Source organism: Vigna radiata, chromosome 2 (assembly GCF_000741045.1).
Source record: "Vigna radiata var. radiata cultivar VC1973A chromosome 2, Vradiata_ver6, whole genome shotgun sequence".
Lineage (NCBI taxonomy): Eukaryota > Viridiplantae > Streptophyta > Magnoliopsida > Fabales > Fabaceae > Vigna > Vigna radiata.
Window position 1 is genome coordinate 23,543,190 of NC_028352.1, and position 16,095 is coordinate 23,559,284.

The following is a 16,095-nucleotide window of genomic DNA, read 5'->3' on the forward strand; positions in this document are numbered from 1 at the left end:
TTTCTAATTAATGTTTATGTAAAAATATTTACTAAAGTAAAAGAAAGATGCTTACATGTATGCTTACATGTATTTTCCAAGTTATAACACTTAACATAAATGTTCNTTTTCTTTGTAAAAATNCAATTTATTTTTGGATATTTAATTTTTTTTTGTAAAACAGAAAGTCCATGGGCTGGCCCTAACCCACAAGGCTTTGGGGCTTTTTAGTCCTGGGGGCTTTTTTAATAAAGGTCTTTTTTGGCCCTAGGGGCTTTTTTGGCCCCAACCCACATGGGCTAGGGCCAGGGCCTATTAGAGGGCCTAATTGACAACTCTAGGTGTGTCAAACTTATTATATTTCTTAAGGGTGTGTTCTTTTGGGAGAGAGGAATTGAGGGAGAGTGAATGGATGAATTTGAGGGTGAATGGAAGGGGTAAAATTGATATTTCATAAAAATCATCGCAAATCTCTTCCCATCAACAGAGATAAAAAATGCAATCTATCCCACAAATCGTCGCTCTTCTTTCCTTTCAAATTCATGAAAACGAACACAAACGATCCCATAAATTCGTCTTTCCAAATATGCTTCAACAGTAAAATCCATTGAAACGAACAGAGGCTAAAGGATACACAACAACTTAGTAACGCATTCCTTTAGAAATAATTTTTATATTTCTTATTACTAATTTTAATAAAAAAAATTTAGAAAATTATTTTAAATATAATTTTATTAACTATACAAAAATCAATAATCTCACCATAAACTAACCAATAATTAAATAAAGATTAAATACATTTTTTCTCTTTTAAAATAAACATTAATCTATTTTCAAAACTTGAATTTAATTTAGTCTTTCATTTTTTAAAATATATAGGTTTAGGTTTTTTTAACCAAAGTTGATTTTCAAACACTTTGTAAGTTAATAAAAAACACTTACCTCTCAATCTTTGTTTATCTTTCTTTCAATATTTTTGTATTTCTCTATCCTTATATAGAGGTTGTAGAAAGTGTCCCATTTTCATGCCTCCTTCCTTCATTTTTTTATAATATTTAAGTAAGAATGAGAATATATTAGAAAGGCAGAGAAAAGTATGTTATAGGTGATGATGAAGTATAACTGAAAAGGTGTGGTGTATATTGAAACGTCACTCGTTTGATATCAAAATATTACATGCGTACATATATACTATTATTATTATATGCTGTTCTGTCTTTGATTCTTACATATCATTTCTACTGACACAGTTTGTTATCTTTGTGTGTTCCAAGACAAACCTGATCCTTCTCTGCTCACTCACCTCTTTTATCATTTTGGAAACATGATTATACTATTAAGACAAATTAAGCAGAATCTGATTTATTAAAGTATTATGCACTAATAATCAAATGGTTTTGTACTTTCTCTGTCTGCAGACAAAAAGTGGTGCAGAGGTTCTGATTTGGGCAAACCACCTCTATTATCTGCAGATGTGGTGTTGGCTAGGTCTCTCACTACAACACACGTGTCATCACTTGGTTTGCCACGCCAAAACAACGACGACGTTTCGAGTTCAGACAGTGACGACCACCCTCTCATTGCGTGGAAGAAAACTCGTTATTTTCTCTGATTCTCTGCATACAATTACACCTTTTTACGCCTTTTCTTTTCTCATTTATGCAAACAAAATTCAACAGATCTAGGGTTTGGCAGCATTCATATGAATAATTGAAATTCTGTGTACTTCTCTCATCAGTATATAACGTCCAACGTTGATGTAACCACACAATGCCAAGGGATTCCGGTATCAAAGGGACCAAATCGAAAATCATGATAGCTTTAAACCTCTTTTTGGTCCTAAGTTATGAGCGAATGTTCAGTTTAGTCCCCCTAAATAATAGAAAATGTATCAAATGAGTTCTTTTTTAATGTTCATGGTCAAAGTACAAGAACAATCTAAAGTGTTGTTATTATTAAGAAACTAATCAGAGCAATCTAAAGATGTAACAGTTGTTAAGAAACAACAAAAAACAGGATTTCAAGTCAAAAAAGATCTCATTTGATACATTTTTTATAACTTATGGATTAAAGATTTACATTTTTAAAAATGAAGACTAAACTGAACATTCACTTATAACTCTCCCTTATAATTTAGGGACCAAAAAGAGGTTTAAACCATGATGATAATATACTTAATTTTTCTTTGATTAAGGTAAGTGCATCATTGTGAATTGAATTTATTTATTTTAATTAATATTCTATAAACCCTTTTGGCATCTTTCTATGCTCTGATTTGCCAAGTGAAGTTTCTTTAGGTTAGGCATGCCATGCGCAACAGCATGCCTCTTTCGCTATTCCATCTTTAACTTCTAATAAGTGCGCATTTACTTCACAAACAATAAACATATTTAAACGAGAAATGCCGTTACTGTTGTCATCATTGGCTAGGATACTAGGAAAATCTTTGGAAAGTCCTAGGGCCTACTATGTTTCGTGTTGGATTTAAATCCTTAACCTTGTTCTTTTTAACTCACGTACGCTAAATCTACGACAACTGGAGGCATATCCTTATAGCATCTCCATTAATAACAAAAACAATCAAGATAACGTGAGATATGAGATATGATGGTCAGAGATTTGCTACCAAATCCCTTTCTTTTGCTCTTAAGTATTGCTTTTTTGGCTTCATATCAAATAGATACTACTTTTCATGAATGATCCAATTATCTGTTGTCTAATAATTCCATGGCTTCTTTTCAGAATATCATATGTTAATCTAAGATTTGTGCATGTTTCATAGTCTATTCACAATCATATTATTAGATGTGTATTTCCGAATAAAGTGCAACACAATTTACAAATATATAAATAAAATTCTTAAACATGCATGGGATTAAATTATATACGCAATGCCGGAACTTGAACAAAATTTCGAGAGATGCTAAATTAAATTTTATATATAAATTCTTTTTTCTCATTAAAAAAAATCTTCAATTCTTGGCTTCATTTCGTCTACTAAAAAATATATAATTATCATTCACTATCATATAATAAAATAACCATAAAAATTATCATTAAATGATGTAGATGTCAGGAAAATAATAAAAATAAATAATATATAAGAATGAGATATAGATATAGATAATAAAAAATTCGTTAAATTAAAAAATGATAATAAAAATAGGATATAATTATAATTGAAAAAAAATAAAAGAAATAGCCTAGATTGTAGCATCCAGAGCGTTGTCATTGGAGAGAAAATGTCCACACTTCACAAGACAAAACAAAATTATGTACACTTTTCTATCAAGATAGAACAACCCATTAGTGCAATGAAGGATCTTTTGAACCTTATAAACTCTAGTGTTTTGAAAGATAATATAGAGCATAAAACCGAAAACAGTTTTCATGAATGGATATGTTTGTTGTATATTTTCCCTAAGCATAGGTAAAAGATAGAGACTTAGTAGTCAATTGTAATTAGTATAATTTAAAAATAATGACAATTTATAATCAATAAATAAATATAAAAAATCCCTTTACACATAAATAAATAGTATTTACCTCTAAGATTAATATTATATTAAAACATTGGTAACAATAGGATTTTATTTTAATTATTTATTTTTTAAATTATATTTAATATTTCTAACACCACCTCAATTTTGGAGTTTTGTCTTTTGAAATCATCTTATATGTTTCTGTTTTAAAATAAAAGCACATAAAAATGCAATGATAATTTAGAAATTTTTGCAAAATTATACGCTTCATTTGCTGAAAGAAATGAAGCATATTTGATGTATATGTTTCGATTTCAAAAAAAATTAAAGCCTATAAGTTCGAGAAAAGTTAAAAATACTGCTTTTTTTTTTTTACTCATTTCATCTGGCAAGAGGTATAAGCTTCGATTAATAAGGAACTAAAGCTTATACAACATATATGTTTCGGTTGCTAAGGAACCGACACTTACATGTTAATGAAAATTTCAAGATTACCACTAGATTTTGTAATTTTTTTATTTTTGTAGTAGTTTTAAGTTTCGCTTATTTGTAAAACTGAAGCCTATTTGAGTGTAGTTCTCGGTTTAACAAATAATCGACACATAAAGTATTGTTTAAGGTAATTTTAGGTCAAATTTTATGAAAGTGCAATTGTTTTCTCTCTTCCTCCATTGTTTTATTCTCTATGAACATTGTTTTTCCATCGTCATCCATTGATTTTGTCGCCAAACGCTAGCATGTTGTCGATCGACCACCATTGTCTCTCTTCCCTTTCCTTTTTCGATGTTGTCATCACCAAACATGACCTCCATTGTTGCAACCTTCCTCATTGTCAAACACAATCGTCATCGTTGCTTCCACCCCTCCATTCTCTTCTCTTTTCCCTTCCTTTCCACGTTCCCAACTCAAAAACTCCCTTTTGTTCCCATTTCGAGATCGTGAGGGACAGGTTTGTTCAAGTTTTTTTTTTTCTATTTCTTAATTTGAAAGGCTAATGTAACCACCTTTTGTTCAAGTTCTTTACAATAGACGCAATTTGTAACTTGGAACTCAAAGATTTATAAAGTTTCCAGTTCCAATTTGTTTTGTACTCCCAAGTTCATAATTTTTTTAATTATTATAAATATGTTTTTAATATATTCTTTTGTATATTTATGTTAAATTATTATTTTATGTTCAATGTGTTCTTTTTTATGTTTGATATATGTTTCATTATTATTTGTTTTTTTAACAATTTTTAATTATATATTCTTAAATTTTATTTACCTATGATTGTTATTGAGTTAGTCTTTGTTTTCCATCTAAGATTTAATACAAAAATTATTTATTGTCTCCAAGTATTATAATTAAATTTTATTTCTTAAAAATTAATGAAAGGAGACAACACTAACTTTGTATTAAATCTTGAATTGTCCGATTTGATATTTTAAGAAAATAATTTTTTTCCCATAGTTTATTAGTGCATATATATTGTAATATACATGACTAAAGATTCATGAATTTTTACCAACTGTATTTTGTATTGTTCTTCAAGTGTATATTTGATTGTGGTTGATAATCACTTTCATTTCGTATAACTTGAAGACCAATGCGAAATACTAGAAATTTTTATGAAATTTAATATATGTTTTTGAAAATTGATATGTAGCAATAAACTAAAAAAATGAATCTTCTTGAATGGGATACGACCGCACCTTGAATACATAAGTGAAGTCCTCAGTCATTTACAAATCACTAAAATGGTTTAAAATTTCAGTATATATATGCATGAATTAAGATTGGATTAATTGATCGCTCATCAATGTTGGGTATGAGAGAGAAGTAGAAAATTTTATACAAATTGAACAACGTAATGAGGGTAAAAGCGATGAAATAAAATTTAGATGTCTTTGTGTCAACTCTTTGAATGGGAGAAAGTTGAACGTAACCGAAATTCGGGAGCATCTTATCCATGATGGTTTCCATCAAAGTTAAACAACATGGACAGGGCATGACGAATTAATGGACATCCCAACTGTCTCCTAAACTAATCATGTTGTCAATTCCACCATGGAAGATCAACAGAAAGAAGACAAATTAGAGGACATAATTCGCGATGTTGGTGTAGAAGCTTTTGCCTAAGTGCATGTGTATGAGATTATGTATATTGATGTGGAAACTCCTTTGTATGTCAGTTCAACTAAGTTCACACAGTTGTCAATGGTATCGATGCATGACTTAAAGATTGTTTGCTTGAACTTTCACGATTGTCACATCTTAATGCAATAATTGTTACTGGTGGTTATTCATGGAATTTTATCCAAAAATGTTAGACAAACTATAACTCATTTGTGCTATTTTTTTCTCTTCAATTTCTAGTAAAATCATTAATCCTATAAAGTTAGAGGAACTTCAAAGTGAGATTGTTATCATCTTGTGTTAGTTGGAGATGTTTTTTCCTTTATCCATTTTTTATGTCATGGTAAATTTACTTGTTTATTTGGTAAGAAAAATCAAGTTATGTTGACTAGTATACCTAAATTAGAGTTGTTAAAACGGATAACCCGACCCGAACCATCACGAGTTGATCATTTAGTGAGTCAACCCAACCTGACTCACTTATTAGCGAGTCGAAATTCGAACCTGACCTGGCCTACCTCGGGTTGGCTTACTGGCTCACTTAATTACAAGTTTTTTTTTCAAATCTAAAAAAAATTACAAAGTTTTTAGAAATGAAATCTAAATAAATTTCACTCTAAAATGATGTTAAACTCCAAAGACAATTCAAAATAAACAAAGTATCATACAATCCAAATATAATCCAAAAGCAAGCACAAAAAGTGAACAAATAAGTTTTAAATATTGATACTTTTTGTGTCATTTATGCATTTATAAGATTAAAGTCTTGAATGGATAAATCTATAATATTTTGCTCTCTTGAAACATTTTTTTCTTTATCACATCTACGATATAATAAAAAAAGTGTTAACTTATAATATTGAAACACAAGGTAATAAATATTTAAATTAAATTAGGTGAGTTGGTGAGTCAACTCGGCTTTCCATGGGTTCAACCCGAGTAAGCTGGGTTCTAAGTGGACTGGGTTGAAAATTGGTCCGTATAAAAAAATTACATTTTTTTCAAACCTAACCCAGCCCGAACCCGTGGTGGACCGTGTTGACCTACAGGTTCTAACTCATTTTGACAGCACGACATTAGATGAATGTATTTTATTGAACCTTATATGAAGATTTTGAAAGGGTACATGAAAAATCAATATCGTCTAGAAACTTCAATTATTGAAAAGTATATTATGAAGAAAGTATTCAATTTTGTTCAAATGACATGACAAAAGTAAATTCGATAAGCATTTCTCGTAGATTATGGTTGAACAATTGTTTTATAAGAGCATCCGAAGGGTAAATGTGGTAATCAAAGAACATGAAAATTTATTGCAAGAACTTATATGCATACTTAACAACACATATGGGGTGATCCTTTACTTATTTGCACACAAAATCATTGTTAAGGAGAAAATCATAAACAATCACAAAAATGATAGTTGATGGATCATAATAAAACATTCATGCCATGGTTTAAAGATGAGGTTTTGAAAGATTCAAAATCTTTTGGGACTTTGATGTGGATAACAAATAGATTAAGGTTTTTGATGTAAAATAGGATTCAGTCTTCAAGTTGAGTCGTTACAATTTTCACATCCAAAGATGAAAATTTAATATTTAGATCAATGACATACTAGGGTATAATGAAAGAGATCTCGAAGGTCGATTATACTATGTTTACTACCCTAATATTCAAATGTAAGTGAGTTGACAATAAGAATAATGTCAAAATGGATGAATCAGGTATGAATATAATTGATTTTCGGAAGATGCGTTATCGAGACTAGTAATTTATCATGGCACGACAAGCATCTCATGATTTTTATGTAAAAGATCTTGAATCTGAGTATTGGTATGTCGCTCCTCAAGACAAAAAATATAATTTGATGTTAATATAGAGAATTTAATTAATCTTTGTATTGTTGACACTCATCCATTTAAAACAATGATAAACTTTGATGAAGACCCTTTAGTTAACGATGTACATGCAACTCAGGAAGGTCACAATGAGAGAAATACATATGACCAATCTATAACTTACATATGAATTTAATATTCCTCTATAAGTTTTATGTGTTTTGTTACATTTAATAGATATATGGTTGACCATCAAAATTCATCCAAGGATGAAGGACCTTCTAAGAGACCTACTAAAAGATCTACTTGATTGAGACAATTGTTATTGAAATGAGTAAGTAGTGAGAAGACACTTATTGTTATCGACATCGTCATTGGTGTAGCTATAGGTCTTTATGCGGACATCTTTAATAGCTATTTAGGAGTACTGGCACATGACAGAACATCCATTCTGACTCTATCTCTCGACCATGTGTTTGAGGTTGATTAGATCTTTGTTTAGGAGGATTTATTGGTAACTTAATTAGTATTATTGAATTTATAGTTTGATTATATTAATATTTCCTAAATGTTATTGATGTGCATTTTCTTTATCACATGACATTTGATATTTCAAATGTGACGATGCTTAAAAATAAATGTTTTTCTTTGGTCACTGCGAAATTTCATGGATTAAAGACAAAACTAACGTCTAAATATGTCTTTGGAGGTAAAAAAAAATGAAAATCTATAGTCATATACAAGGAAAATGATGAAGAGGCATAGTTTTAGTTTGTTGAGATTTATACATCAGAGGAATGAAAGGTTAGTTTAGTTAAAACCATCCATTTGCTCATTAATAATTGTCTACATGTTGAACTAATTCATAAAATGAATTTTATATCTTCCGAGGTGTTATGATAAAAGTTCAAAGGATAAGTGCTCTAAATAAAAACTTGCATTTATTGTCTCATGGTAGGTATAGAAAACTTGAAGAAAAGATAATGAAAATAAAAGAAAAATCTAAACTCTCACCTTTTTAGAGTGATTGTCCACAATCTCCTTTACTACCATCCTATCATGAAAAGTAGAAGTTAATATGTCTATGGTGATCAAGCTCCTAGACTTATGAAACAACACAACAAATCTCAGAAAGAATTATAATAATAAATTTTTATTTATGTTTTAATTTATAAACTAAAAACATACTTCTAAATTAATAATATAATAATAAATGTTATTTTGATACTCTACCGTAATACCCAAATTGTATTTCAAATGTATCATATATATAATCAAACATTAAAAATCGTAGAAGAATATCGAAAAGCTTGTTGATCGTAAATGATACAAGTAACACAAACCATGTGCCTATAATATGTTTTTGGCAATTTTAAAGTTTTTAAAAACTGTTTAAAACGCTTAATATAACCCTAATCCATACATATTGAATTTTTTTTTGTCTTGAATTTTCCAAAAGGCATAAATGGGGATTTGATCCCTAAATAGAAACCAATATACACTCATTCTACACAAACATGATCATCATCAACAATCCACGGTGGTTGCGGTTGTGGCAATGGGTTGGAAAATGATCGGCGCGCCATACTGAGGGTAGAGCAACATGAGGACAGTTGGCGCGTGGCGATAGGTAAGGGCCAATTTGAAACTGAAACGGCTAAGCATGATGGCCAGGGTCAGTTTCGTTTGAAGAAGCGCCAGGTTCTGTCCCACGCAGGTTCGCGCACCGAGCCCGAAGGGGATGAATGCGAAAGGGTGGCGCGCAGCGGCAGACACGCCGTTGGAGAAACGGGCAGGATTGAACTCGTTGGCGTCGCTGCCCCACGTGGCCTGATCGTGATGAACGGCCAAGATAGGGATGAGGAGCTCCGTCCCGCACGGGATCTTGAACTTCCCTAGCTCCACGTCAGCTTTCGCCCTTCTGATGGTTGCGATGGTCGGAGGGTACAGCCTTAGAGACTCGTTGACGATCATCGTCAACTGGAAATATGAGAAAATGAATTTAAATTATTTAAAATTATTAAAATGAATCGACAGGAAAGATTCGAGAATTTTGAGGGAGGTTTTTTTAATCTCTGGAAGAAACGTTGGTTAAACGAAAACAAAAGTTAGAAGAGGGAAACGATAACACTGCTGCCCCTACATGCTTCCTTGAGATAAGAAACAGGAAAGCCGAAAGGGCCGCAGTTGGGTTTCCTTGTGTGAGGAAAGCAACACAGAAAACAAGGTCCCAAGAGACAAAACATGATTTTTGTCTGAATCCCCAACAAAACTTGCTTAAAAGATTTTATATGATTATGCACAGTTGCTTACTGTCTTAAGCTTGACGAGATCGTCCTTGGTAGGGATGCCACGTGCACCGCACACCATCGCCACCTCCTCACGTGCCTCTACCTGCCACTTGGGATGCATAGCAAGCAGAATAGTGCTCCACGTCAGCAGATTCGAAGTGGTGTGTTTCCCTGCAAAGAAAAATGTCTTGCACTCTTCCACCATGTCATCAACCTTTACGGAAGCTCCAATCATAAGCCCCAGCAAATCCTTCGCTCCTTTTCTAATTTCATTCTCACACGCATTCTCTTTTCGTCGATCGATCAACTTCACCAACGATCTCTTCATTTTCTTATCCAATTTCCAAGAATTTAAATTCCTCCTTGTCGGAAAGAATCTAAAACAACCCAAGTTTCAAAGTATTATTATTATTATTATAATTTATTACTCTCATTAATTAATTACATTCTTTCTTCTTTCTTCTTTCTTACCTGGAACCTGGAATGAACACTTTTTGGAAGGCATCCGCTGCCAGTTCCATTTGTTGGGCTTGTAACCGGAAAACGGCTTTCCCGTCTTCGTAGCTGCTTCCAAACGCTGTCCTAGTTATTACATCTTCTGTTAAGGTTTGAAAACATTCTGAAACTTCGATTTCCACTTCACCCTTCTCGCCCATTGTCTTCCACTTCTCCAACATCTCTACCACGCTTGTTGCCATATTCGGTATCAACAACTACAAAAATGTATTTTTTATTTACGCCATTCAAATAAATTAAAAAAATAAAAAAAAAAGTCATACATGAACAATTTAACATATTATTTATTATTGTAAGTTACTTTGAGATTCTCCATACGAAAGGTGGGAGAGATGATTCTTCGGTGGTGAGCCCATTTTTCTCCTTTGAGGCTCAGGAGCCCATCACCTTCAAGCTGCTTCACAAGTGGGGGAGATTCGTTTTTCTCATAGAATTCTGACTTGGAGATCAAGATTTCTCGGATGAGGTCTGGATCAGAGATGGTGACTCGAACGGTGGGTCCAAACCAAACCAGGAATGTCGAACCTTTATCAAATATAATAATTTTTTTTATTAATTAATGAATCGGATGATTATGCAATTGAATGGTATGTGTAATTTTGCATTAATGGGATTATTTTTATGTTGTGAGAAAAGAAAAAAATGAGACATTTTTACATGAAGGTGGAACTACCACAGAGGGTTGTGTAGGAAGTGTGAAGTTTGTAAAATGATGAAAGATGCAGGAAACATGACAACCGTTGGTTTCAGAGGGTGCAAGGACGGTGTAGACCCTACAGCACAGAGACATTAACAGAGAGGTGGCAAAAAACAGGAGGAGGAGGGAATTGAAGAAGACAAGTCAATTTAAAAACGGTTACCAAACACATACAACTACATTGTCACAATTCAATTCCCCATATAACAACACAAGAAAAATAAGACATGGGAAAGAGCAAAATCAGATGACAACTTCGCATTCAACAAAATTGAACTCATATAAGTAAGAAGGGTTCATTTATAAGCTTGCTATTTCTTTTTCTTGTAAGAAAATAAACTGGGAAAAAATGGGTAGCTTAATTTTGTATAACTGACATCTGTACCAGACAGGAATCAGTTCCTAATAAATATATGATTAACATAGAGAAGTTGAGGTTAATTAAGGTTTTAAAAAGTTGCAGTAGTCATTGTCACTGTTACTCATACTGCAGGAAGTTATGGATAAATACGACTACAACTGCGATTGCCTGGTAAGCTGAAAAATCTCAGAAATGGCGATGTTGGGGTCAAAATCCAAGTTGCAGACTTTGGGCATTACTTTACTACCAAAAAGATGTATCAGAAAAAACAGAGAGAAAAACAGATAAAATGGGAGAACAAGAAAAAAAGTTGATAGAGAAAGGAGGTGGTGCAATAAACAGTAACCGGTCGCCAGAAACGGTTGCTAAAAAAAAAAGCAACCTTTCTCCAGAAATGAAGCCTTGAAAGTCTGAAAACCAGGAAAAGTAAGACATCTTTGAACCTTTGTAGAGAAACAATATGGGTCTCAAGAAGCGTGAGAAAATATACATGCAAGCAAGATTGGAGACAATGTATATGTGTAGGAGGGTGTGGAGAAAGAGAGAGGTAGTAATGGTGATAAGAAAAAAGAACGTACCATAAATTTTGTTCCAGTGATGGTAGAAGGAAAGGACTCTGGGGAGAATGTTGTGAGAGAAAGGCATGGGTTGAGAAGAGGCTTTCATCATCATTCCGACAAGCTCTTTAACATTTCCGAGGAAGAAACGATAAGGGGGTCCTCTTATTCCTTGGTTGGAGAAATGACATTCAATTTTCCTTGGTCTCCACCAGAAAGAGAGTGCGAGCTTGAAGATGAGTAGCAGAGTGATGAGAAAGACAAAAAGAATCTTAAATACTTCCATGATGTTGGAAATGAGTGTATATGTTTGATGCAGAGCAGGGTGTGTGGTTTGGTTGATGCTGTGTTGTTGGCTTTATAACATTTGAAAGAAAGAGAGAGAAACAGAGGAAGAGAGCAGAGGAGGCAGAGGAAAGATAACCAGAACAAAGGGCGTAGGGGCCGCCATTGGAATTCTAATGGTCAACCAATTTGACCTTATTTTAAACAATAAGCTTTTTCTTACAAATTTTACCTTTGTCTTTTTTCATGTAAAACAATCTCATTTTTTTCTTAATATTTTTCACTTAATAAAATTTTTAAATCATAACATCAAATTCAAGATAAAGGAAATTATCTAAAAGGTGAAAAAATAAAATAAAAAATTAAAGTTCTCATATTTTTTTAAGAGGTATTTTTAGTGAGAAAATTCATTCTAAACATAAATTTGAATTGAAAAATGTATTGTTTATAATTATTAGTTTGGATTTTTTTTTCTTTTATAATAGGTATAATTTATTTTACCTGATTGTGTAAGTGTTAAACATCTTTTTTTTTTCTATATTGTATATGCATTTCTTTATTATAATATTTATGTTGTATTCTTTAGTATATTTATTCTTTTATTTGACAATGTTTTATATGATAGAAAATGATAAATATGTTTTGAAATGTAAATAGTAATGTTAAAGTATATAGTAATGTTGCTAAAAAAGTAAAAAAGAATTCAAAATATAAAAAGAATAATCAAATAAAAAATTAATAATTAGAAAAAACTGCTCAAACTGTAAATTACTCACGAAATAAATATAAGACAATATAATGATAAAAACAAATGTGAACACGCACCATATTATCTTTCTATTTTCTTTAGTTAAATTTTATATACTCCTTAAAATTAACAACTTTTCATTTGATTTCATTATTTTGTTTTTATTCTTATATTTTGAAACTATTGCTTTTAGCTTTGATGAAATGTGTGATTTCTCGTTTCAGTTTTTTAAATATATTTTTTCACTTGTCATCTTTTAGGATTTTAAATTACGACTTTTATATTCTAATACTTTTTCTTAAATATAAAAATAAAAAATATTTTAGAGATATTGAAATTTATTTTGAAGTCGTAAACATTAATCATTTATTCCATGTATATAAGTAGTTAATTAATGTGGTATATTAGTAGGAATTACAAGTATTATATTTTAGTTTTAGATTACTAAAAATAAAAGTAACTATACGTAAGACTATATAAAATATTTGGTAGGAAGATGTTACCAATTTCTTACGACACTCATAAGAATGGTAACTTACTTTTATAGAACTGAGATGCAGAATTAATAGTATTATATATATATATATATATATATATATATATATATATATCTTGTTATTAGCTAATCAAATTTTAAATTTTATTTCAATAAACTGCATATTATCAAATTGATCTACAACTACAATGATAACTATGGAAAATAAAAGCTATAAAATTATTTAATTATGCAATATTCATTAATTACTTGTAAGACATAGTCTTAATAATGACATAAAAAAAATACACTACTGCACCTTTATTACTCAACAATGTTCTTTACTTATACACAAACGCATACTAAATGCATTAACATGATTATAAAATAAACACATCACTATATATTTCTAACTTAACACTATTTAACTAAACATTATTAAAATTTCTATTAAGAAAAATCATACTTATTATTGTTATTATGATGTTTATTAAGAAGATTCACATTTATTATTGCCTCCTTCTAACTTCAATATCCTTAGTTATTTAGATTCTTAATTACACTAAAATATACAATTTTATCATTTTATGAATAATTAATTAAAAATATAAAAATAATTATTGTACAGTATGATATCTGGGCCGAGCGGTTAAAGATATATCTTATTCAAGATATAAAATAATCAAGAATATCTACTTAAAGATATTTAGTAACTAACCAGATTTTCAGGTAAGTCTGTTTATATTATATTTTGTTTATATTTTATTCTGTTTATATTTTATTGGGCTTATATCAGTTCAAGGTCCATGAGATAAGTTATAAATAGAGAGTTAGTGCCACAAGCCAGGTATCTTCGAATCACCTTCGAATCAACTTCCAATCACACTTCATTCACATTCAACTCATATTCTCAAATAGTGAAAACCCTTCACTAAATATTCAATTAAGAACCGAGGTTCTTCCATCACACGCCTGACTTGGGCGTCGGAGTGCCTTTTGCAGGTACCTCCCCCTCCGGTCAAAGCTTGAAGATTACCGAACGGTCAAGGGTGAAGGAAAGCGAGCGNTCAAGATCCAGGAAAAGCGAGCAATCCGACCAGTCCAAGCGTCAGAAAGCGGGAAAGCCACGTCATCAAGGTTAGTCCTTTCGATCTCAAAAATAACTACCGAAACATTTTGGCGCCCACCGTGGGGCCGAGCGGCAAACTCAAATGGTTACCACAAGGAATATGGACAACAACGACTCTATGAATATGATCAGAGAGTTGCAGGCTCAGTTAGAAGCACAAGCAAAGCGAATGGAAGAACAAGCTCAAACCATACGCCAACAACAAGAAGCACAACAAAAGCAAGCCGAAGAAATCGCCAGACTCAAACAACAACGACCCACACCGGAGATGTCTGATTCCAACAGAGGTAATCCCAGTCGGCATGATGATCAAAGCGTCCATTCGGATCCAAACCGGAGGCGTAACGCGCGGTCCTCCAATCTGTTACCTTTCACCGAAGCTGTCATGCAAGCACCAATGCCTGACAAACCACCCCCGACAATAGAAAGATATGACGGCTCAACCGATCCAGATGATCACGTGAAGGCATTCATCAATGCAATGGCATTTTACTCNAACAGTGACCCAGTCCTATGCAGAGCCTTTTCTTTATCACTNAAGGGAGAGGCATTGTCGTGGTATAACGCTCTTCCTCCAAATACAGTGGATTGCTTTGCCACTGTGCAAACCCTCTTTGGAAGACAATATGCATCTAACCGGGTACAAGAACTGACAGNCGCAGAGTTGGTAAACACTAAGCAGGAGAAAGGGGAAACTTTGAAGGCCTTTATGAAAAGGTATACTGAAACTGCACGACGAATTAAAGAGGTAAATCACTCTTTTATCATCAGCAATTTACCTTCATGTCTAAGACCAGGATATTTTGCCGAAAAATTGTATGCACGACCACCAAAAACCATGGAAAAACTCCAAAAAAGAATGGCTGAATTCATCCGTATGGAGGAAATGCGAATTTCACAAAGAAAGCGACAACAAGAAGTTGACGAAGGCGGAAGAAGAAAAGACGGCAAGCGACCGTTCGGCAATAATGATAAAAGTGGGGACCTTCCCCGAACATTCAAGTTTAATCATTATACAACCCTCAACGCACCGAGGGCAAAAGTTCTTGAAGAAGCTCTTCGTGCTGAACTTCTCACACTTCGAGAGAAGGCAACTCCCAAAAACGCCGACGAACGGAAGAGTTGTCGGTTTCATCTAAACCGTGGCCATACCACAGAAGAATGTGGAGCATTGAAGGATGAAATAGAAAGGCTTATTCGAGCAGGATATCTCCTAAAGTATGTGAAGGAAGAAGGGACCCAAGGAAGAAGCCCCCCGAGAGGAATATCTCTGCACAGAAGTCCTGAACGGTCATACAGAAGGGAGGAGCGAGAACGAAAATATGATCGCAGCCGTAGTCGAGACCGTGTGCAGGAACAACCAGCTCGTGGGCGTATTGATTAAATAATACTATCATTGACATAGACTTTCATTTTCAGTTGTTATTATTTTCTGGAGTAAATAATGTCAAACAATTTTTATTCAATTAAGTGTTCAAGAATTCAATTACCCGGTCATTCGGCTTGGTAGATACTTGGTCATTCGGCCTCACAGGTGCTCGGCCATCAGGCCTCACAGCCATTCGGCCATTCGGCCTCCCAACAATTCAGCTTCTGGCATTCAGCCATTTGGTCCC

At 32.6% G+C, this 16,095-nt stretch overlaps 2 protein-coding genes across 2 annotated transcripts; one reads left to right on the top strand and one right to left on the bottom strand.

Annotated features, from left to right (window-relative positions):
- Positions 1-8,692: 8,692 nt before the first annotated feature.
- On the bottom strand, positions 8,693-12,250 carry LOC106753547 (cytochrome P450 734A1). The gene is made up of 5 exons (XM_014635363.2): positions 11,864-12,250; positions 10,529-10,752; positions 10,183-10,424; positions 9,734-10,088; positions 8,693-9,400 (listed from the first exon to the last, which is right to left on the bottom strand). The coding sequence occupies exons 1-5, from the start codon at positions 12,126-12,128 to the stop codon at positions 8,948-8,950; spliced, it is 1,539 nt and encodes a 512-aa protein (XP_014490849.1). The 5' UTR covers positions 12,129-12,250; the 3' UTR covers positions 8,693-8,947.
- A 2,329-nt stretch (positions 12,251-14,579) lies between these two features.
- On the top strand, positions 14,580-15,863 carry LOC106753557. The gene has a single exon (XM_014635376.1). The coding sequence runs from the start codon at positions 14,580-14,582 to the stop codon at positions 15,861-15,863; it is 1,284 nt and encodes a 427-aa protein (XP_014490862.1).
- The last annotated feature ends 232 nt before the right edge of the window (positions 15,864-16,095 follow it).

Coding starts and splice junctions, on each gene's coding strand:
- LOC106753547 (XM_014635363.2), bottom strand. CDS start 12,128: ATGGAAGTATTTAAGATTCTTTTTGTCTTTCTCATCACTCTGCTACTC. Junction 10,753..11,863: donor TCACTGGAACAAAATTTATG/GTACGTTCTTTT, acceptor TATTTGATAAAG/GTTCGACATTCCTGGTTTGG. Junction 10,425..10,528: donor TTCGTATGGAGAATCTCAAA/GTAACTTACAAT, acceptor ACATTTTTGTAG/TTGTTGATACCGAATATGGC.